At 40.9% G+C, this 25,376-nt stretch overlaps 1 protein-coding gene across 4 annotated transcripts in view; it reads right to left on the bottom strand.

Annotated features, from left to right (window-relative positions):
* DNAH6 (dynein axonemal heavy chain 6) overlaps positions 1-24,250 on the bottom strand; it is a 253,702-nt gene extending 229,452 nt beyond the window's left edge. For all 4 annotated transcript variants that reach the window (XR_011473183.1, XM_070429592.1, XM_070429593.1 and 1 more), the window contains exons 1-4: positions 24,176-24,250; positions 21,397-21,620; positions 7,220-7,390; positions 157-371 (exon numbers count right to left, since the gene is read on the bottom strand). Coding sequence is in view for 3 of the 4 variants with exons in the window: in XM_070429592.1 (XP_070285693.1) it covers positions 157-371; positions 7,220-7,390; positions 21,397-21,612 (602 nt within the window). In the remaining variant the exon portion in view is untranslated. The remainder of the gene's footprint in view (positions 1-156; positions 372-7,219; positions 7,391-21,396; positions 21,621-24,175) is intronic.
* Between the last annotated feature and the right edge of the window lie 1,126 nt (positions 24,251-25,376).

Raw genomic sequence — 25,376 nt, 5'->3', positions numbered from 1 at the left:
AACCTGGGACCCTTCAGTCCACAGGCCAATGCTCTATCCACTGAACCAAAATGACTAGGGCTCGTGTTTATCATTAACACCCAATGAATTATGGGTAGCATTTGCAATCTGTGTAATTTTTAATATTAATTAGTGGCTTCATACAAGAGAACTTACTTCAGATTATAGGTATCATATTCAATTGAAGACCTTGGCACTGCAGGAATCATATAAAGAAATCCAAGATGTTCATTTTCACGTAATATTTGAATGATTTCCAAGGGATCACGGATGTTGGCTTTAACAACATCTTCCCGGTCCTCGAATGTGTACTTATACAAAGATGGGTAACTGGTCTTATAGAGACCTCTTCTTCCAATAGGTGGCAGTTTCTGAGGAGAGGGAGAGAATATCTTAGCAGAGGGCCCATGGGTCTAAATAAAACCAAAAAGGGTGAATGGATTAAAGCAAAAATGAAGTCATAGATATGGGGTCAGGGAGGTAAGGGGGAGGGTATTTGAAAAAAGAAAGCTATAAACGTAAAGGACCAATTACTACAGTGCCTGAGAGGTTCAGGGCTCAAAGGCAAGCATTTTGGAACTGGAAATTTTCAAACAATTGTTAGGCACTGATATTCCTTCTCCGTACTCCCTACCCAGATATCCATTCCCTTCCCACAAAACAGCCCACATCAGCTTCTACTTCCTTTTCTTCTCCTATAACTCAATGTTTATGACATCAAAATACTACCAGCTCTCTGGAGTTCCTGGGAGCCCACCACTCTCCTTGCTCAGATGCTCTGCCCTGACCTTTACTGTGGCCTCTCCCCTCAACTGTCTCACCTTGTTCTGACTGCCTGATGTTTTTAAACGAGTGAAATCTTTCTTCAACAGCTGTAACTATAACTCATAATAAACTACAGTGTGTGTTTTTGTGAATGTGAGGGGTAGTTACACTGAGCATTGGGAGCCATTATTTAATAGCCTTGAAAAAGCATACAGGTTTTTCACTCGTAACTGCCAGTTCTGGCCACCAATGCTTCTCACATGTCAATGTGCATGGGAATTACCTGGGCATCCTGTTAAAATGTAGTTCCTGTCAGTCAGTCTGGGAAAAAGCCTAAGATTCTGCATCTCCAACCTGCTCCCAAGAGATGGGGATGCTGCTGGCTCATGAACCATACTTGGAGCATGAAGGCACGTCCACACGCCTTCATACCCTTGAGCTTTGCCCTTTTCCCTGGGCTCCACAGTCTGCACTCTCAGTGCCACTCACTTCTTTGTTCCTCCTGGACACACTTTTGGGGCAGCATCACCCACATCCTCTCCTCCTATGGACGAGGTTAGTAACCATATTTGAGAAAAGTTGACACTTAATTCCAACAGACACCACCTTGCCACTCTTGACAGTACAGAGGTAAGAGGCTTTCAGATAAAAGAATCACCATTGCGGACCTGTTTTGTTAAATAATTGATGTAAACACATGAGTGATCTTTTTATTGCCTATAGCATAGCTAATAGAGGCTGTCGTGTCTACGAGAGATTTATTATCATAAGCTCTGTGGGACAACTTCCTTAGAAAGTTTGTGTTCAGAGGGATCATTATTCTCCATCTTTAGTTAAATATACCATGTTAAATAGAAGTTTGAGAGCAGAATTCTGGAAAGCTCAGAGCTGAAGAAAATGCATCTTTGAAGCAAAAAGATAAAGAGTTCTTCTTTCACTTACTGGCCAGGGAGAGCAGCAACAGCAAAATTTCCTTATGTAAAAGAATAGACAAAACCAGATACCCAGAACCAGAGAAAATACACATTGTCTTGTTCCAACGTTTCAAAAGGGCTATGGTCAACCAATATTTTTATGAGACTATAGTATTAACTAGAGGCCCAGTGCACGAAATTTGTGCACTCAGCGGGGGAAGGTCCTCAGCCCGGCCTGTGCCCTTTCGCAGTCCAGGAGCACTCAGTGGATGTCCAACTGATGGTTTAGGGAGAGGCTCCTGCCACTACCGCTGTACTTGCCAGCAGTGAGCCTGGCTCAGGGCTTCTGGCTGAGTGGTGTTTCCCCTGAGGGAGTGGACTGACCACCAGGGGAAGTTCCTGCATTGAGCATCTGCCCCCTGATGGTCAGTGCATGTCATAGCGATCAGTTGTTACACTGCTTGGTCAATTTGTGTATTAGCTTTTTATTATATAGAATTACATATTACTTTAATGTCTCATTTCCCAATATATGAAAGTCACTTTTTAAAGTATGTTTAGGCTGCCTGGCTGGTGTTTCTCAGTGGTTGAGCATCAACCTATGAACCAAGAAGTCACAGTTTGATTCCTGGTTAGGGCACATGCCCAAGTTGCAGGATAGATCCCCAGTGTGGGGTATGCAGGAGGAAGCCGATCAATGATTCTCTCTCATCATTGATGTTTGTATCTTCCTCTCCCTCTCCCTTCCTCTCTAAAATTAACAATAAAAATATATTAAACTGTTTAGGCTAAAAATTTACAGTCTTTTGGTATTACGCAAACAATTTAAATATTTGTAGAAAAAGTAAAAACCTACTTTTCCAATAGTTTATCAGTATTACTACTGAGTCTGCAAGCTATGAGAATAACAAAAGACCTATTCTTTTACTTCCTCTTAAATTCCCATTATTGGATTTTAATTTGTACTCCATTTGAGATAATATTTTATGCAGAATATGTGGTGAATTATATTGAATTGTTAGTATGATTTCTTCAGAGTTCTTAATCAGGATAAATCCTCTTTTATTTTTCAGAGTTACTGAGCTGTAGAACTAGTCTTGATGTCACTATTTATCTTCAGATGGTAATATGACATAATGGAGATTAGCATGGACTCTGAAAGTTGAGGAACCCAAGCTCAAATAATAAGTGACTTGCAGTGCTAGAGAACACTTATATTTAACTCCACCTGTGCATGAAATGTAAATGTAGAGATCAAACTTGTTTACATATGTAACACCCAGTATAAGATGTAGAATCTTTTTCAAGATTTTAGAAGTTTCTTTCATCCCCCTTTCTGACTACTACCCTCATAATTTCTTAATTTTCTGACCTTTATAATCATTGATAGTACCATCAGTTCATGAAATTCATATCAGTGGATTTATGTGATGTATTCTCATTTGTGTCTCACTTCTTTTGCTCAACACAATATCTATGAAATTAATCCATATTGTTCTTCATATCAGGATTTTATTCTTTTCTTGTAGGTGCACAGTATTCTATTATTTGAATTTACTACCACTCTTCCATTTTCCTGTAGGCAGATTTGTAAGTTGTTTCTAATTTAAAAATATTATGAATAAAGTACGCTAAACATCCTTTCACATATGATTTTGAGGACCTATATGCTCATGTCTTTTGGATATATAAAAGCAGTAAATTTAATGACTCATGCTATAGGCATATGTTTAGTTTTAGTAGATACACAGTTTTGCATCCTTTTATCTAAGTTATACAACCACCTGCAGTGAATGAGAGTTCCAGATCCTGCAGATTCTTGCCAATAATTAATATTATAAACCTATTTAATTTTAGCTATCCTGGTAAGTAAGTAATGGAGGAATAAATCTGAGTTTACCTGGAGAGATGATGTTGAATATATATGATATATGATATTTCATATATATTTTGAGATTTGGATATTATTCTTTATCAATTCTTGTTTACATTTGTGTTTTCTCTTTCCTGAGGTGCCTTGATTTTCTTCATGTTGCTGAAAGGTATTTTCACTGGAAATAGGACTCTGTTGACAGTTCTTTTATTTTTAGAATTTATGGTTTCTAATGGAAAACCTATTGTCATGAGAATTACTTTTTCCTTATAGATACAGTGTTATTTGTCATTCAGAACTTTCAAGATTTTTTTTTCTTTGTTTTTATTTTTACTTTTCAGAAGTTTGACTATGATGTGGGTGTTGCCATCTTTGGGTTTCTCTCATATTGTATTTCCTCACCTTCTTAAATTTGACGACTTCTGTCTTTTGACCAATTGGAACAGTTTTCAGCCATTATTTCTTCAAGTACTCTTTCAGCTCCTTCTCCTTTAATTTCTTCCTGGACTCCAAATGTTACAGCTTTATTTATTTATTTTTGTTGTTGTTATGACTCCACTGGTTCCTGCGGTTCTGATCTTTTTCTGTTGTTGTTTTCAAGTCCATGTTCTCCCTATTCTCATTGGATATTTTTGTTGTTATATTTTCTAGGTCCCTGAATGTTTCCTCTGTTCCATCCATTCTGCTTTGAACCTATTCACTGAGTCATTTATTTCAGTTATTATATTCTTCTGTACTATAATTTTTATTTGATTCTTCTTTATAGCTTCATTTTCTTTGCTGAGATTTTCTATTTACTTGCCATAACTTTCTTTTTTTCCCATTTAAGTGACTTTCAGTGATTTAAGGATGTTCAAAATCACTCATGTAAAGATTGTTTTGATGGCTGCTTTAAAACTTATTATCAAATAACTCTGTCATCTCTACTATCTCAGTGTTAGTATCCAATATCTTTTTTATTCAGTTTTAGATCTTTCTGCTTCTTTTTATGAATAATTTGATAATTGAAACCTAGAAATTTTGAGCATTATGAAACTCTGGATCTTTTTCAACCCTGTGTTATCTGGCTTTGCTTTGATACTGCTCTGGTAAGGGAAGAGTGAGATGCCACCTCATTATTTCAAGAAGAGAGTAGAAGTCCAGGCTCCCCACTTGGCTCAAGGTTTGTAGGTGTGTGTGTCAGAGAAGGGGGATGGGTATTCATGATTGTTATGAGATAGTGGGAGTTCTGGCTCCCTGCTATTCTTTTGCCAATATCTCCCCAGATGGAGGGATAGGTCTGCCTTGTTTCTATTTCTTACGGTTTCCATTTACATGACCCAGGACTGACTCCTGCTGGGACTGACTGAGTACTGCCCGAGACTGGCTCCCGCCCAGGACTGACTCCCATCCGGGACTGACTCCCGCCCGGACTGACTGACTCCCGCCTGGCATAGCCGACCCACAGCCACAGCAACCCAGCACTGACTTCTGGTCTGGTTGAGCCTTAGGTCGTAATGGTCATTACACCCTGGCTCTTTATTATATAGGATATTTCAACAAAAAATGCACTGATTTTCTTCCTTATTTCCTTTTTAAAGTTTTACTGCATTCTACTAGTAAATGAAAGATTTATTCAACAATAACCTTACACATTTTTGTCTGAGTACAATTTCTAATTACAGGCATAGCTCAGAGATATTGCAGGTTCGGCTCCAGATGACCATAATAGAGTAAGTATTGCAACGAAGCAAACTATCATCTTTTTGCTAGTGATGGATCTTGCCTTGCATTTGTAAAAAAAAAACAAAAACAAACAAACAAAAAAACAACATCTGTGAAACACTGTTTAGCAAAGGGCAATAAAACAAGAAATCAGTGGAAAGATGTGATTCAGTTTAAGTAGTCACAAAAATTCAGATTTTTGGAGGTGGGGGACTGAATAAAGGAAGCATTTATTCTTAAAGTGTGGAACTTCCTCTGTGATGGATGCCCTGACCAAACTGTTAAGTTAATCTTCCTTAATTAGCAGAAGTAAAGCCTCCAAGTTTCCTCCCCCTCCCTTCCTCCCTCCTTCACACCATCTCTCCGGAAATCCTTGTTATTGCATTTCCATTCTAAACTAATTTTGAGAAATCAGTACCCCCCAGAAATAAGCCTCCTTTCAGAATAAAGACCCTTCTTCTTTTATACGTCACATCCCCCTTTCTTCCACATTTCCCTTCAACCCCTAACTCTATACTTAATTCTTCACTTAGTTACAGCTACAATAAAGTATAACTCACACCTAACGTTCCTTCCCAACTTCCTCCCTTCATCCCAGTAACCCCCATAATTTCTCTCCTCTTCTTTAAATGCAAGCTCTTGAAGCCCCCTTCATACAAAATGAATTAATTGATAGGCAAACAGATCTGTCCTGGCCCTATTTCAGAGAGCTCACTCTCTTTACTTCACAGAAACCAAGTGAACTGTAGCTATACAATTTTATTCATTCATATTATATCATTCTCTCAGTATAATCTCATCAAAACTCAGTGGACCTCCTTCCAGCTTTCTCTTCAAACCCTAAACTCTCCCACCTTATCTGCCTCATTAACTTTCCACTCATTCTTCAAAGCTTAGTGCAGTTCCCTAGGGTAAGCTATTCCTCCACTGACCATATCCTTGGACACTGGATGTAGCTTTCCTTCTATTTAGTTCTCCATCATTTTATTCATTAAACGACCAATGAAAGCTCTTATCACCCCTTGAGTGTTCACTTATCCATCTGCCCACCTCCAGATTCTGAAGTCCTTAGGACAGACAAGTCCCCAACTCTCTGTTTCAAGCACTGTAGCCCAATGCCTGAAAGACAATTAGTACTGAGATGTTAAACAAATCAGTTTGAAGAATCCTCAGAACAAAAAGCTCAGGGAAATCTTGGCCCTACTAGTATCATTGTTGTGTGTATCCTCCATACTTTCTCCCACCCATTTCTGCTCCTTTCTTGAATTATCTATTAAGTATTCATTTAAAGCAATACTCTGGTGATTTCTTGCCAAAGCTACTGTTCACTTACTAGAGGTCCGGTGCACAAATTCGTGCACAGGTGGGGTCTGGCCGGCTGGCCCCAACGGGGGCCAATTGGGTCAGGCCAGCAAGGGGGAGGGGATGCAGGATGTTGGGCAAGGCCAACTGGGGCCCAATTGGGCCAGTTGGCCACTGCAGTGCACGACATAGCGACCGGTTGTTCCAGTTGTTCCAGTTGTTCTGGTCACTTGGCTGTTATATATATATAGATTGTCTGCAAAGCAACCTCACCACTCTACAACTCTCATCAGTTACAAAAGTTATTTATCTGGCTCAGTTTCTACTTTATTGCCTTTTACCAAGGTCTTCAGAGATTGCCATTTTGGGGGAACAATGATGAAAATTTCATAAAAGTTAAAACAATATTATGTCTTCTTTTAATATGCAAGAGCTCAGAAGACACTGTACAGATGCTGAGAGTTTCCTTTATGATTTTCCTCTACTGTCCAAATTTTCCTTAAATAGGAAGAACTGAGAAATAGTACATTCCCAAAATTCTTTATGCAACCGAATACAAACAGATTTTGCTGCTATTCTTGTGCATTAAAAGCAGATTAGCAATGCTGCATAAAACTAAAATTGACTTAAAATGGCCACTTAAGTACTTTACATACTATACCTGTGATTTTTCCAACACATCTGCATGCTGAGGAGACTGAATAGGTGATTTGACAGAAGTTTCTTCAGTGCTTCCTGATGGTTTTATGATTCCAGAAATGGTTGGTGGAAGTTGATACTGTTTGTATATGTATTCTGGCCTCTTATGATCTTGGTAGACTTTTAGCACTGGCTTCAGGGAACAAAGAAACATGTTAATCTTTTTAATATTAATGTGAACTTGTCTTATTCTTCACTATCTTTGGACTCTATCCCTGATGGAAATTGATTTCCTCCTGGGACTAATTTCCTGTCGAAACTACAATCATTGTAGCAGCTGCCACCATTGTCTATCCATAGACTATTGCTTGACTAGACTTTTCTAGTTGGTTTCTATTAATTCTGTATTTTAAATACCCACAAATACTTCTAGGATTAAGGTTATAATAGAAAGGGCTCAGGGGCATGAAGTCCTAAGCTCACTAATTATCCATTACAAACCCCCACCATTCACGACTAGAGCTACTATAGGAAGAAGCTTACGATCTTCCAACCTTGCCCAAAAGTCATTCATCACTTCCTATTGCCATAACTGACTGAAAATCTAAAAAATAAAATGGTGGCATTATCTAAGGCCCATCTCACTTCAAATTAAAGCAGGAAAAATCCAGCTTTTAAAAAAAAGTGAAATAAAATTTACTATAATGACTTTAAGTTTTTAAGCATTATGATTTTACCTAATATTTTATATGGGAGTGAGAAAAAATAAGCTTGAGAGTAAATATAGCAAATGGCTGTTAAGTTTACATTTGGTTTTGGATAAAAATCCCTCGAGTCACTCACAGAAGAAAAGAAAAGACTAGCTGGATGAGAGTAGGAGGGGAGATCTCAGCTATATAACAACGAGGAAAGGAATAAGACCAGCATCACAGTTAAGAAGGGAGAGTGGGGGGTCCAAGATGGAGATGTAGGAAGTCTGTGAACTCATCTCCCACAGACACACAGGATAATGTATACCTTAAACACCTATGTATATAGTAACTTCTCCTGAAGAACAACTGAAGGTGGATTGCATAGTTTCTGCACATTAAATGAGAGAGGGACTACAAACAGAAGGGGAGGAGCGATGGAGATGCAGTAAACATAGAAACCCTACCCCAGTTGGGCAACCTGCTGTAGGAAAGGATATCACCAGCAAACCCATGTGCAGACTCACCTGCCCTGGGGCACAGTAATACAACAATGCCTTAAAGTGCACCTAGACTATACATGAAAAAACAAAAACTATTGACTAGCCCCCCAAATGCCTGCCAAATGGGCGGGAAACTGCAGGAATTCTCCAGAATTGGAGGGGCCAGCAAGTGCCATTGCTACCTTTCCCCTCCACCTAGATAGCATGGGTGGGAGCTTAGTTCAAGAGCTTAGTACAGCCTGCAAGGCTGCCACAGCTTGCTCTGGGCCAACTTAGCAAAGTTCACCCCAGACCCAGCTAGCTGCCCTGACGGGGTGCCCCTAAAGCCACAGGACCTGGACCACCTTTCCCCACGCTTGTTCCAAACCTGCCCAGCAGGTCTGCCTGGAAGTCCTGGGGCTGCATGCGGTGACCAATTCAGTCATGCCTTCCCCAGCTTTGGCCAGTCAGCCTGCCAGGGCGCCCTTGGCACTGCCTGGCTCCAGCCAGCCTGCCAAAGCTACCTAGTACATGGAGTCTACACAGTGGTTACTCTTACACAAGGCCACTTTCATTTCATTCATAAAAACAAACACAGAAAGCCAAACAAAATGAGGAAACAAACTAATACGTTCCAAAGGAAAGAATAAGAAAAATGCCAGAGAAAAACACTAGTGATATGAAGATAAGTAATTTTCCTGATAGAGAATTCAACTTAATGAATTCATTTTAATGGCTGACTAGTTTTCCAGTGTGTGTGTGTGTGTGTGTGTGTGTGTGTGTGTGTGTACTCACATCTTTATCCAATCATTTGTTGATGAATACTTGGCTTGTTTCCATGTCTTGGATATTGTAAATAATGCTGCAATGAATATAGGGGTACAATATCTTTACAAATTAGTGTTTTTATATTTTTGGGTTAAATTCTCAGAAGAGGAATTACTAGATCATACGGCAGTTTTATTCTGTACTTTTTCCATAGTGGCTGCACCAATTTACATTCTCACCAACTGTGTATCCTTTCTATCACACCCTTTCTAACACTTGCTATTTCTTGTCTTTTTTTATGATAGCCATTTTACAGGTGTGGTAATATCTCACTGTGGTTTTGACTTTTATTTCCCTAATAACAAGTAACATTGAACATCTTTTCATATGTCTGTTTGCCATCTCTATGTCTTCCTTGGAAAAATATCTATTCAAATCCTTTGCCCTTTTTTAATCATATTTTTTTCTCGTTGTTGAGTTGTATTGGATATTAGCCCCTATTGGAAGTATCACTTGCAATAAAAGATAAAATATTGCCATTTGTGACAACACAGATGGATCCTGAGAGTACTATGTTAAGTGAAATAAATCAGATGAAAAAGAACAAAAGTCTTATGATTTTGCTCATATGTGGACTATAACATGAAAAGTAACAAGTAAACTAACAAAACCAAACTCATTCATCAATAGATACAGACAACAGAATGATTGTTACCAGAGAAGAAAAGGGTGTGGGAGGAGGTGAATTGGGTAAAGGAGATCAAATACATGTTAACAGAAGGAAACTAGAATTTGGGTGAATAGCATGCAGTAGAGTATACAGATATTGAATTATAGTGTCATATACCTGAAATTTATATGTTATTAACCAATGTTATGTCAATAACTTTAATTAAAAAAATTCAAAGTAACTGTTATAAGGATGCTCACTGAACCTGGGAGAAGAATAGAGAATACAGTGAGAACTTTAACAAAGACTTATTATAGTAAAGAAAATATTAAAAGAAACAATCAGAGCTAAATAATACAATAACTGAAATAAAAACCCACTAGAAGGAATCAACAATAATTAGATAATAGAGAAGAATAGATTAGCAATCTTTAAGAGAGAATAGTGGAAATACCCTAATTAGAATAGAAAAAAGAATTTTAAAAAATGAGGATAGTTTAAAGGATCTCTGGGACAACATAAAAGGAGTAGAGGAGTCAGTCCCATTAAGTAGAGAGGGAAAGGGGCAGTAAACTTATTTGAAAATATAATGGCTCTAAACTTTCCTAACCTTGGGAAAGAAACAAACATCCAGGTACAAGAAGTACAGAGAGTTCCAAACAAGATAAACCCAGAGACCCATACCAAAACATGTAGTAATGAAAATGGTAAAAGTTAAAGAGAGAATATTGAAGGCAGCAAGAGAAAAACAAATATCACATATAAGAGCAACCTCATAAGGTTATCAGCTAACTCCTCAGCAGAAACTCTGTAGGCCAGAGGGGAGTGGCAGAATATATTTAAAGTGCTGAAATAAAAGAACATACAACTGAGAGTACTCTACCTGGTAAGATTATCATTAAGAATTAGGGGACAGATAAAGAGGTTCCTGGACAAATAAAAACTAAAGAAGCTCATCATCACTAAACTGGCTCTATAAGGACTATTCAAGAGTCTTATTTAAGGGCAAAATGAAAGACAATAACCAGAAATAACAAAATATATGAAAGAAAAAAATCTCATTGGTAAAGGCAAATATATAGTAAACACAGTGACTCTTCCACTTAAAAAGCTAGTATCTCTTCACTGATACTGCTCCTAGGGCAATGGAAACTAAAGAGAAAATAAACAAATGGGACTACATCAAAATAAAAACCTTCTGCACAGCAAAAGACACCATCAACAAAACAACAAGAATGCCCACTGCATGGGAGAACATATTTGCCAATGTTATCACTGATAAGGGTTTAATCTCCAGCATTTACAGGGAACTCATACAACTAAACAAAAGGAAGAAAACCCAATCAAAAAATAGGCAAAGGACCTAAATAGAAACTTTTCAAAAGAAGACAGAAGGAAGGCCAAAAGACATATGAAAACATGCTCAAAGTCACTAATCATCCGAGAGATGCAAATCAAAACGACAATGAGGTACCATCTCATACCTGTCAGGATGGCTATTATCAACAAATCAACAAACAACAAGTGCTGGCGAGGATGTGGAGAAAAAGGAACCCTCATGCACTGCTGGTGGGAATGCAGACTGATGCAGCTACTATGGAGAACAGTATGGAGTTTCCTCAAAAAACTAAAAATGGAACTCCCATTTGACCCAGTGATCCCACTTCTAGGACTATACCCCAAGAAACTAGAAACACCAATCAGAAAGGATATATGCACCCCTATGTTCATAGCAGCACAATTCACCATAGCTAAGATTTGGAAACAGCCTAAGTGTCCATCAGTAGATGAGTGGATTAAAAAACTGTGGTACATCTACATAATCGAATACTAAACTGCAGTAAAAAAAAAGGAGTTCTTACCATTTGCAACAGCATGGATGGAACTGGAGAGCATTATGCTAAGTGAAATAAGCCAATCAGAGAAAGATAAATACCACATGATCTCACTCATTTGTGGAATATAATGAACAACATAAACTGATGAACAAGGACAGATCCAGAGACAGAGAAACAGCGATCGGACTGTCGGGCCTCGAAGGGAAGGTAGGGGAGGGTGGGGGTAAGAGGGAGAGATCAACCAAAGGACTTATATGCAAGCATATAGGCCTAACCAATGGACACAGACAACAGGGGGGTGAGGGCATGAGTGGGGGGGGGGGGGTAGGGGTTAACAGGGGGATAAGGACATATATGTAATAACTTAATCAATCAATAAATAAATAAAATAAAAAAGAAATAAGCAAAAAAAGAGAAGAAAATGAAAAAGAAAGTTGAACAAACATCGATGGCAGGGTCCATGGTCTGGGGGACAGGTGTCCCCTTCCCCAACATGATAAGAGCCGATAGCATTTGAACCTTGGGATCAAATCTCAAACCAGACGACAGCCTTAAGCTCTGGCAGCAGGAAATGTTCTTGTCTCTGCGCCTTTTCCTATGATGACCGAGTCCCATTCATTCATCCATCTGTTCATTCTTTCACAAGCCTTTACTGGGCACCTACTGTGTGCTGGGCGAGGTGTCAGCACAGAAGATCGAATGGCAACAAGACCAGAGCCTCGGTCAGTGGGACAGACCTGTGCCCTCCTTCACAGGGTCTCAGTCATGACTTCAAGACACTTCCACACAACCATCCCGGACTGTAAAGGAAGACAGCCACCATAGCGTGTTGATCTGTTTGCTTTTGGGGCTCTGTTTTGGCATTTCTTCACTAAAAAATGCAAATAAACCAACAATATGAACCAAACTGGAAGTGGCCCATGCCTGACTCAACTTCTGATGGTCAGTCCTGGACAAGACGTGGAATCCCCTTGAGGAAATGCTGCTTGAGCTTCCTTGGGCTGCTTCTCTCCCACACTGTGTTCTTAAAGCAACTGGTTTTAGTAAATTAGTGCTTAGGGCAGGGGTGGGCAAACTTTTTGACTCGAGGGCCACAATGGGTTCTTAAACTGGACCGGAGGGCCGGAACAAAAGCATGGATGGAGTGTTTGTGTGAACTAATATAAATTCAAAGTAAACATCATTATATAAAAGGGTACGGTCTTTTTTTTTCAGTTTTATTCATTTCAAACGGGCCGGATCTGGCCCGCGGGCAGTAGTTTGCCCACGGCTGGCTTAGGGTGTATCTGCAGTCACAGCAACAACCACCATGTGCACGCACTTCTGTCCTAAGCACTTCACACTGATCCATTTATTAGGATCCCCATTTCACAGATGAGGAAGTTGAGGCACAGAGAAGTGCCACCATCCACACCAGCGACCCCATAGATCAGCCGTGGGCAAACTACAGCCCGCGGGCCGGATCCGGCCAGTTTGAAATGAATAAAACTAAAAAAAAAAAAAAAAAAAGACCGTACCCTTTTATGTAATGATGTTTACTTTGAATTTATATTAGTTCACACAAACACTCCATCCATGCTTTTGTTCCAGCCCTCCGGTCCAGTTTAAGAACCCATTGTGGCCCTCGAGTCAAAAAGTTTGCCCACCCCTGCATAGTAGGCATCTGGAGAAGGTTCTAGAAGATTTCCTCCAGCAGGCTTCTAGTGGCTTCTGGGAAGGCAGCTCCCTGAGATTTTATGACTCCTCAATCCTGGAGCAGGACAGCATTCCCAGAAATGATGCAGGGTTTTATGACAACTCCGTATCCAGTTTCTGAACGTTTGTTCAATTTTCCTTTTCACTTTTTTTTTTGTTTGGGGAATTTTATTTATTCCCCACCCTGTGTTATTTTTCTTGCCGCCTCCCCACCCCCCCCGCCCACCCCACAACTTTGTATCTTCCAGTGCTTTCCAAGTTTTCTGCATTGAGCCCATGTTATGTTTAGAATTTGTTAAACATTACTTTATGTTAGTAGGTAAATAAATGCTTACTGTCTCTAAAAAAAAAAAAAAAGCTAGTGTGAAGGTTAAAAGACAAAAGTAGCAAAACCAACTATAACTACAATAAGTAGATAGGGGATAAACAAAACAAAAATATCTAAAATATGACATAAAAATATAAAATGTGGGAGGGGGAGTAAAATTTAGTGCTTTTAGAATGCATTCAAACTTAAAGATCTATCATCTTAAAACAGCAACTCTAGCCCTAGCTGGTTTGGCTCAGTGGATAGAGCGTTGCCCTGTGAATCAAAGGGTCCCGGGCTTGATTTGGGTCAAGGGCATGTACCTTGCTTGCAGGCTCCCGGGCCCTGGGCATGTGCAGGAGGCAACTAATAGATGTGTTTCTCTCACATCGATGTTTCTCTCACATCGATGTTTCTCTCTGTCTTTCTCTCTCTCTTCCACTCTCTCTAAAAGAGCAATGGAAAAATATCCTTGGGTGAGTGTTAACAAAAAAATAAAAATAAAAAGAGACAAAGAAGGGCATTACACAATGATAAAGGAATCAATCCAAGAGTAGAATATAACATTTGTAAATATTTACACATCCAATATATAGCCATCTATAGACATATGTGAAGAAACTGACAGCAATACATAATAGTGGGACTTCAATACCCAACCTACATCAATGAATAAATCATCATGACAGAAAACCAATAAGATAACATTGGCTTTAAATGATATTTTAGATCAAATAGACTTAATAGATATTTATAGAACAATTCACCCCAAAATTGCAGAAACATTCTTTTCAAGTGGACATGATACATTCCAGGATAGATCACATTAGATTATAAAACAAGCCTCAATAAATTCAAGAAGACTGAAATCATATCAAGCATCTTTTCTAACAGTATGAAACTAGTAATCAATTAGAAGAAGAAAACTGAAAAAAAAAAACCACAAACACATGGAGACTAAACAACATGCTACTAAATAAACAATTGGTCATGAGAAAATAAAAATAAATTTTAAAAAACCTTGTAACCAATGAAAATGAAAATACAACTTTCCAAAGTGTAAGGGATGCAGCTAAAGCATTTCTAAGAGGGAGAATCATAGTAATATAGACCTACCTTGAGAAACAAGAAAATATCAAATAAACAATCTATCTTTAGTTCTAAAGAAAGTTAGTAGCAGAAAAAAAATTATAAAGATCAGAGTAGAAATAAATGTAACAGAGAAAAAAAATAGAAAAGACCAATGAAATTAAGAACTGATTCTCTGAAAAGATAAAATTGATGTCTTTAGCAAAATTCATAATGTAAAACAGAAAGAGCCGACATAAATAAAATCAGAAATGAAAAGGGAGAAGTTACAACCAACATCACAGAAATATAAAGGATCATGAGAGAATACTATGAACAATTATATATAAAAAAATTGGGCAACCTAGAAGAATGAATAAATCTCTAGAAAAATACAAACTTCCAAGACTAAACCAAGAAGAAACAGAATATTCGAACAGACCAATCACTAGTAACAAAATTGAATCAGTAATCAGAAAATTCCCAACAAATACAAGGCCAGTATCAGACAGCTTCACAGGAGAAACCTACTAAACTTTGAAAAAAATTAATACCTATCCTCAAACTATTTTGAAAAGTTGAAGAGGTAGAAATGCTTCCAAACTTATTTTTGAAGTCAACAATACTCTGATAACAAAACCAAAGACACTACAAAAAATAAAATAAAATCACAGGCCAATATCCATAATAAACTTAGGTGCAAAAACTTTAACAAAATATTAATAAACTGAATTCAACAATAAATTAAAGGATCATACACTGTGATTAAGTTGGATTTATTCCAGGAATGCAAGGACCGTTCCACAACCACAAATTAATTTATATGATATAACACATTGACAAAACAAAAGATAAAGATCATATGATAATTTCAATAAATACAGAAAAAAAACAATTGACAGAATTCAACATCCATTTACAATAAAAACTGTCAACAGTGTAGATATAGAGGGAATATCCCTCAACATAATAAAGACTATATATGACAAACCCATAACTCCCATACTCAATGGTAAAAAGATAATGGAACAAGACAAGGATGCCCACCCTCACCACTTTTATTCAACATAGTATTGGAAGTCCTAGCCACAGCAAGAAAAAAGAAATAAAAGGGCCATAACCGGTTTCGCTCAGTGGATAGAGCGTCAGCCTGCGGACTGAAGGGTCCCAGGTTCGATTCCGGTCAAGGGCATGTACCTTGGTTGCGGGCACATCCCCGGTGGGGGGTGTGCAGGAGGCAGCTGATCGATATTTCTCTCTCATCGATGTTTCTAACTCTCTATCTCTCTCCCTTCCTCTCTGTAAAAAATCAATAAAATGTATTTAAAAAAAAAAAAAAGAAAAAGAAATAAAAGGCATCCAAATTGGAAGGGAAGAAGTAAAACAGTCACTACTTACATATGTCATAATACTGCATATAGAAAACCCTAAAGATTCCACCAAAAAAGTATTAACCAATAAGTTAACTCAGTAAAGTTACAGATAACAAAATTAACCTGAGGCCTAGTGCATGAAATTTGTGCATGGGGGGGGGGGGGGGGGGGGTCGGTCCCGTCAGCCCAGCCTGCACCCTCTCCAATCCGGGACATTCCTCTCACAATCTAGGACTGCTGGCTCCTAACTGCCCCCCTGCCAGCCTGATCACGCCTAACTGCCTCTACCTGTGGCCTGATCGCCCCTAACTGTACCCCCTGCCAGCCTGGTCACCCCTAACTAACCCCCCTGCCAACCTGGTCACCCCTTACTGCCCCTCCTGCCAGCCTGGTTGCCCCCAACTGCCCCCCTGTGCTGGCCTGGTCATCCCTAACTGCCCCCCCCCCCCACTGGCCTGGTTGCCCCTTATTGCCCCCCTGCCAACCTGGTTGCCCCCATCTGACTCCCCTGCTGGCCTGGTCGCCCCATGCAGCCTGCTATTCAGTTGTTCGGTCATCCCTCATCCCTCACTAATCCCCCTACCGGCCTGGTCACCCCCATGCAGCCTGCTGTTCAGTCATTTGGTTGTCCCTCATTAACCCTCCTGCTGGCCTTGTAGCTCCATGCAGCCTGCTGTTTGGTCTTCTGTATGGTATGGTCGTTTAGGTCATGACAGCCCCTTGCTTTTTATATATTAGGTTAATGAACTAGCAGAAAGAGAAATTAAGAAAGCAATTCCATTTATAGTTGTATCAAAATAAAATACCTAGAAATAAATTTAACCAAGGAGATGACTCTGAAAACTGTAAGGCATTGATGACAGAAATTGAAGATGACACAAATAAATGGAAGGTTATATCATGGTCATATATTAGAAGGATTAATATCATTAAAACTAGAGGCCCGGTGCACAACAATTTGTGCACTGGGGGGGGGGGGGGTCCCTCAGCCTGGCCTGTGCCATTTCGCAGTCTGGGACCCCTCGGGGGATGACCACCTGCTGGCTTAGGCCTGCTCCCCGGGGGATTGGGCCTAAGCTAGCAATCAGACATACCTCTGGCAGCCTGGGAGCCCCCAGGGGATGTCCACTTGCCAGCAGGGAGCAGGCCTAAGCTGCAGTTGGACATCCTTAGCTCTGCTGAGGAGGCGGGAGAGACTCCCACCACCACCGCTGTACTGGCAGCCATCAGCCTGGCTTGTGGCTGAGCAGAGCTCCCCCTGTTGGAGTGCACTGACCACCAGGGGGCAGCTCCTGCATTGAGTGTCTGCCCCCTGGTGGTCAGTGTGTGTCATAATGACCAGTCATTCCCAGTTGTTCTGCTGTTAGGGTCAGTTTGCATATTACCCTTTTATTATATAGGATAGAGGCCTGGTGCACAGGTGGGGGCTGGCTGGTTTGCCCTGAAGGGTGTCCTGGATCAGGGTGGGGTCCTGCTGGAGTGCCTGGCCAGCCTGGGTGAGGGGCTGATGGGTGTTTGCAGGCTGGTCACATCCCCTTCATGGTGGGGGTCCCCACTGGAATGCCTGGCCAGCCTGGGTGAGGGGCTGATGGCTGTTTGCAGGCTGGTCAAGCCCCCCCCAGTGGGGACCCTCATCCCATGGAGGTTTGGCCAGCCTGGGTGAGGGGCTGATGGCTATTTTCAGGCTGGCCACACCCCCTTTATGGTGGGGGGGTCCCCACTGGGGTGCCTGGCCAGTCTTGGGGCTGAGGGCCGTTTTCAGGCTGGCCAAGCCTCCCGGCGACAGAAGCTCCCAGCCTCTCCTTTTTTTCTTTTTCTTTTTTATTCTGAGATTTATTGAAACTTCTATAATTGAAACTTTGTTGCCTTCAGTGGAGCTCAGAGCCAGCCAGGATGGGCGGGAAGCTTGGCTTCCTCCACCACTGGAGCAACCAAGCCTCCTGCTCGCTCCAGCTCCATGGCTGCCAGCCACCATCTTGGTTGGGTTAGTTTGCATATAGTTGCTCTGATTGGCTGGTGGGTGTGGCTTAAGGCATAGTGAAGGTATAGTCAATTTGCATGTTTGTCTTTTATTAGGTTAGATATTCATACTAACCAAAGCAATCTTCAGATTCCATGCAAGCCCTATCAAAATTGCAGCAGCGATAATCTGGGATTTATTCAGATGGCATCTCCTCAGGGACATGTTTGTAGTCACCCAATGTAAAGCAGCCTGCCATTTGTCTCCACCACATTTCCTGAATTATTTTAATAGCACCTATCATTAGATGAAATTGTTCAGTCTGTTTGTTTAGGATTACTACAGTGTCAACAGGATCTGTCTGCCTTGTTCATTGCTGTATCCCCAGCACATGGCCCAGAGCCTGGCACATCAGAGGTGCGTAATAAACATTTTATATACATGAATGAATTTATTGCACTGATGACAAAAAGAACAACTTTGATCATCAAAGACTAGTTATACTCTTTTGTCAAGTGAAGGTTAGAGATAAATAAATGGAAAGGTTTAATACTAATTTCATGGAAGCAAAATAGTACAGAGGCCCTGACACTCCGTACAACATGTAGTGCAGGCACAGTGAACCCCCCAGGAAAGAGCAGCAGAAGTCAGTACCACAACCACCTTGCAAAAGGGAAGTTTGGTGTCAACCCAATAGCATCTGTTCATTTTCATTTTTGTTAGTTATTACTTGTATTGGTTATGTAGTTTTCTTTGTATTTAAGATGCTATTTTGTTTATTAAAATTTGAATGAATACCTAGTTAATCTTTTTACATAAAGTAACATTATAATTAAAATAACAAATCAGCACTATGGGTCTTCAAGAATGTTTTCCTTCAAAAAGAATCAGTACTCAGCTTTGAGAAACAATGAAATAAGGTTTAATATCCATAATATGTATTTTTTTAAAACCTCAAAAACTGATAGGAAAAGGTAAACAATCTAAAGTGGACAAAGGTTATGAACAGAATCCACAAAATAAATGAATAAATAAAAATATACATTACTAATAAGATGAAAATTACAGCAATGTGAAGCCATTTATTTTAACATATCAGTCTAGCAAATATTTTTTAAAATGATAGTATCAGGTTCAGCAACGATGTGAGTAAACAGGCCCTCTCATACACTGTAGGTGGGAAGGTAAACTGGTTAAACCTTAGAGTACAATTGGGCAATATTTTTCAAAATTAAAAATGTACATATTTTATGACTTATACAAATGCCACTTCTGAATTCTTACCATTTGCAACAGCATGGATGGAACCGGAGAGCATTATGCTAAGTGAAATAAGCCAGTCAGAGAAAGATAAATACCACATGATCTCACTCACTTGTGGAATATAATGAACAACATAAACTGATGAAGAAAAATAGAACCAGAGACATAGAAGCATCGAACAGACTGTCCAACCTATGAGGGAAGGAGGAGGGTGAAGGGGTTAAGAAATCAACCAAAGGACTTGTATGCATGCATATGAGCATAACCAATGGACACAGATAGTAGCGGGGAAAGGGCATGTGCTGGGGGTGGAGGCAGCCAGGGAGAGGTCAATAGAGGAAAAAGAAGACTTATATAATACTTTAAATAATAAAGAATTTAAAAAAAAATTTTAAATGCCACTTCTGGCCTGGCTGGTGTGGCTCAGTTTCTTGGGTGTCATTCCGTGCACAGAAAGGTTACTGACTTGATTCCCTATCAGAGCACAGGCCCAGGTTGTGGGTTCAGTCCCTGGTAGGGAACATGCAGGAGGCAACTAATTAATGTTTTGCTCTCATATTGATATTTCTCTCTCTCTCCCTCTTCCTTTCTCTCTCTCTACAAATCAATAAAAATATTTTTAAAATGCCACTTCTAGGAACCCATCTTTATATGTATAAAAAAAGGCCACTCAATGCAACATTGTCTGAAATAGCAAAATAATAACAACAAAACAAAAAGGAAGTAACCTGAATTCCCATCAATAGGAGACCACTTGATGGATACCATCTTACGGTACAAGCATGCAACAAATACAGCACAGCTGTTAGAAAAGATACCTCTAATGCATGGATGAGAAAGATTTCTACATAAGTGAAAAGAACCTCTGAAGATCAGTATGTACTGTATAATCTTACTTTAAAACTACGAATGTTTACACACACACACACACACACACACACATTTGAATAAACATATAAAGCAGAATGAGGGGCAACCACCAACAATAGTAGTTAATGTCTGAGAATGGAGATGAGAATTTTCACTTTTTATTTTATGCACTTTCACGGCTCCTTTACATGGATTTATAATTTTCCAAAGGCATAAGTGAGTTCTTGAAAATTAAATATATTCAGACATGCATAAAATTGTTCAGGACACCAGGCATTTACTTTAACAATAATGAAACTATATTACTACAGGCATATCTCATTTTATTGCGCTTTGTTTTATTGTAATTTGCAAGTAATGCCTTTTCTAGGTATTAAAGTTTTTTAGCAACCCTGTATTGAGCAAGTCTATTGGTGCTATTTTTCCAACAGGCTCAAATGATGGCTAGCATTTTTTAGCAACGAAGTATTTTTTAATATATTTTGATTGATTTCAGAGAGGAAAAGAGAGAGAGAGAGAGAGAGAGAGAGAGAGAGAGAAACATCAATGATGAGAGAGAATCATTGATCAGCTGCCTCCTGCTCACCACACAATGGGGATGGAGCCCACCACCTGGGCATGTGCCCCCACCAGGAATTGAACCATGAATTCCTGATTCACAGGTCAACACTCAACCCAAAGTATTTTTTTAATAAAGTTCTGTACATTGTATATTAGACATAATGTTATTGCACATTTAATAGACAATAGTATAGTGTAAACATAACTTTTATACGCACTGGGAAAGTAAAAAATTTGTGTGACTCACTTTATTGCAATATTCAGTTTATAGCAGTGGTCTAGAACTGAACCAACAATATCTCTGAGGTATGCATATATATATATATTTCTTACTAAAGTTCCCAGTATTAAATGGTAGCCTAATATCCCAAAGAGCCTTAAATCTACATAGTTAAGTATCATATTGTTCATAATCCTAGAGAAGATTTATCTACTAGAAAATTTGGTTCACCACCATATTCCTCCCACTTCAAACTGTTTAGAATTCAATATTTTAAAATCAGTAATTGTGTTTACAACTTCACAAACAAGTCTTAACTTTCAGATTTTCTTTTCTTCTCTGGTAAATGTCTAGAAATATTCCATCCCCTCCCAGAACAATTTTGCAACTTCCTCTGTAGCCCACAGTGGCTAAGATGCTGGATCTTGAACTTACCAGAGGCTCTAGTTTTCTAGGCTGCTGTCGTTTTCTTGTCCTCTCCTGGGCTTTGGTTTTGCTTTTGAACAAAAGGACTTGTGTATCTTCTGCATTTTCTATGGGTGTTACAAAACTTCGTTTTCTCTTTGCTTTTTTACTTTGCAGGTTTGGATTTGACACCTGCTTGTCAATATTTTCGAGGTCGGAGTCCATTTCAGAGATGCGAAAAGCCATCCTTACTCCTGCAAGTGTAGGGTCAGGAAAAGACACATGAAGAGCAACAGAACTGGGGAAGTGGATGGGGACTTAAGAACTAGAGAGAGCCGAGTTTGCTCACTGCCAAAGAAAACCCATCGAAGTTACCCCCTTCCTTTCAAAATGAGGACTTGAGCCAGAGGAATGAAAATTAGGAACTGTGCCTGACCTTCAAGAAGCCCTATAGTTGGGGTGGAACCTAGACATTTGCACTTCTAACAAGTTATTGGGTGATGCTGCTGCTGCTGCTGCTGATGCCACTAATTTGGGGACCACACTGGGCTAGATGGGAAGGATGAAGAGAAATGCAATTAGCACTGAAGTATTGAGATCATTGTTTCTCGCACTTGAGTAAACAAAATATGTCCTGGGAAGCTTGTCCAAAATGCTGGTAATTCTAATACAAGCAATCTGAGAACTACAGCCTAGATACTCGTGAAGAAACCAAACAAAGGAAGAAGAGAATTGAGGGCTATATTCTAAAACAGTGCTTCTGGAACTTTTATGTGCATGAGAGTCTCTTAAGAAGCTTGTTAAAGTGAAGGTTCTGATTCAAACACATTGAATAGCCAGGTCCTAGAACACTAGAACTGGGAGACTTGTGTCGTGGAATTGCATTCTCATTACCACTCACACTCCCAACCCACCCAATGGACTGAGATACTTCTCTCCACAATGGTAGTCTGGCACATGAGGTCTTCAACCAGGAGTCAGCTGGACTGGCTTTTAGTCTAGATCTGCATCTGGCCAATCAAAATCTGATGCAAAAAAGCAAGGAGGTGGGCAGCACTGAAGCAAGCCAAGAACTGAATTGCCAACTCCAGTGAAAGCGAGATGCGGATCATGGATGAGGACATCATGGTACCATCAGGTGATGACTCAAGGGACCTGATCACGTGTTACTGCCGAAATCCCATTTCGGGGCAGTCCGTGATTGAATGCGGCCTCGGTGGAATGTGGATCCACCTCTCCTGTGCTAAGATGAAGAACACCCATGTCCCTGACTCCTTTTACTGCCGGAAGTACAAGGACCCATGGCCAGAGGCCTGGCGGTTAGGGGAGCCTCCCAAATCTGGAGAGCCCTGACATCATCATCTCTGGGCTGGAACTTCCAAATGACAACGTGACTTGGGAACTGAGCCTCGGGGGCCTCACTTTGTTGCCTGAAGCTTGGATACTGTCCCACTTCACGGAAGGAATTCCCACGGGAGATGGTTTGGAAGTGAGTTCCTACTCTACTCTTCCTTCCTACCTTGTGGGCTTGAACTGGGACCCATTAGAGTGGGAGGCTGTCTGGATCCTAGACACTAACTCTGTCCCTTGGACCTGCCACCTCTCACTCTCCGGGCCAGGGTTGGGATTGGAATGGAACGGAACAGTTGTCTACAAAACTCTAGTGTCAGTACAGCCCCTCCTCAGCTTTTCTTCTATCCCACTCCCCACTTATTCTACACTGGTTTTATTTTTAATCTTGGACTTCCCCCTTTTGGGCATGGCAGCTCTGAGGTGGAGTCCCAACCAGAGCCTGGCAGAGGAAGGCAGGAAAACAGGTGCCCTGTTGGGGACCAGATGTAAGCTGGCAAGGTTCTTGCACCTGTAGGGACTAGCAAGACTGGGATCCTTACCCACACAGTTTTCCCAGACTTGTTTGGATGGCATTTATCAGTAGAATAAGAGCAACATTTGTAGAATGAGAACAGCCTTTCATAGTTTACCAAGAAGTCTGTAACTATTTACTGAGATATGCTGTACTGAGAACTTGTCCTTTTGCTGTGTCCCTCCCTTAGAGATTAAAAGGAACAAAGAATACATTCCTCTTGACAGACCTTCTATTCAGTGTATTATGTATAAATAAGATTGTGTGGCTAATAAACTCGCTTCAGTTCATCAAGAGAACTGGGGTCCTCCCGATCCCGCTTTCCTGTCTTTCTTTCTTTTCTCAATTCCCACCTCCCTGCCTCAGCCCGGCTCAACCCTGTCAGGCTGGCCCTGACAGTGCCCATTCTCTCACTCACCTCTTTTGTTTCCAACGATATTGGCCAGCCCTTTGTGAAGGCAGTCTGCATGTTGTTAAACAAAGCAGAGTGGGCTCTTGAAAATTGCAAGTCTCCTCTGCAATTTTAATTTTTTCAAGTAACCACATTCAAAAACACAACATAGGGAACCGGTGGCGCTGATTTTAATAATGTGCTTTATTGAACACATCCAAAATCGTATCATTTCAACACATAATCAATATCAAACGTATCAATGTGATATCTTACTTGTTGTGACTGTCTTGGAAAGCCGGTGCGCATTTCACGCGTAGAGCACACCTCCGTTCAGACCAGCCACGTGGCGAAGAGCACAGGTCTAGATCTGACCACTCTGAAATCTCTATTCCTCTCTTCCCACCCCCTCTAACATGCTAGGGAATCGCTGCAACACCTTTCCCTGGACTTCCTCTGCCGGTGGGAGTTTTTCCTCGTGTGCTCCGAAAGCCATGCGGTCTTTGGTCTAGAAGTCAGAGCCCAGCCCCACAGTTTGATTCCTCAAGACTCACCAAGCCAGGCTAGAGCAGCCGCCTCCTCCGCCTCGGGTCTCCAGAGACAGCAAATCCAGGGCTGGGAGTAGAAAGGTGGCGTCCCCGGAGAAGTTTCCCGTTGCCTAGCAGGCAGCAGGTCTCCCCGGGGCGCACGGGTCCTACATCGCTGGTTGGTGGAGAGCCCGCCCTGGGCCCGCCCTGCCCCTCCTCCGTGCTGGGAACCGAGCAGTCCCCAGGCCCGGAGGCGAGGCAGCCAATGGAGGTGGTCTGTTCTGTTTGTTCCTTCGCTCATCCACCACCCGCGCTCCTTGTCCCGCCCTCCTCCTGCAGGAATCTTTCCTGTTTCCTCTGCCAGAGGCCTCCAGGCTGACTGGACGTTCGCGCTCACCTAACTTGCTCTGGTTCGAAGAATCGAGAATCTCTGGAGAGGGAAAGGCGTTGGTAAGCAGTTCGGGTCCCCCTGTCAAAGGGAGCGATAATTCTGCGTCTCCACCCCACCCACACCCTCCTCCCTGGAGTGTCCAAAGGCGCAAGAAGTGAGGTCTCTTCTTTCCCTCCAACTGCACCGTTTGTTTTTTTCTTCTTTTTCTTTTCCACGTGGGAGGTAATCCAGTGTCAGACACAGCACGAGCCCATGTTACCGAGTTCCCGCTCCCTAGGTACCAAAGCGGACCCTGGATCTTGTTCTGGCATTTAGACCCACCTACTTAGGTCCCCAAATGACTGCTGCTAATGCTACATGGAAGGTCTCCACAGAAGCCCAGCGCGGGTGGCTCGCTGAAGATGCCTTATCTCAGTGATCAAGAAACGTCACACTAGACTGGGACAAAGCCCTGGTTTTCAACTGCTCCTCCCAGATGACCCAATCACAGCCGGAACTCATAATCTTCTCTTGAGCGTTTTGGTCCTTATTTAAAACGACCTTATATTTGTTTCTTGCTTTGAATGCCAAGTCCCGTACAAAATGCTTTACCTATCACACAGACAACCTGCATTTGCTCAATCTCAAAATATTCAGTTATGTATTTTACATGCTAGTGGTGGCACCATCTACAAGGTGGAGAATGAACGAGAGAGCGTTTTAATACCAGAAAGTAGGACATAAAACAAGAATAGGTGATGGAAAGTTGGGCCATCTCACACCAACATAGGTGCATGCATGCACACCCATTACATGCTGGCATATAAGACATGCAAATGTAAAAGACATATCCTGAGC

This window comes from Myotis yumanensis, unplaced genomic scaffold (assembly GCF_028538775.1).
Source record: "Myotis yumanensis isolate MYYU_CA2020_CCGP unplaced genomic scaffold, mMyoYum1.0.hap1 SCAF_11, whole genome shotgun sequence".
NCBI classification, from domain to species: Eukaryota; Metazoa; Chordata; class Mammalia; order Chiroptera; family Vespertilionidae; genus Myotis; species Myotis yumanensis.
The sequence above is the reverse complement of the archived record's forward strand: the minus strand, read 5'-3'. Positions and strand labels throughout refer to the sequence as shown.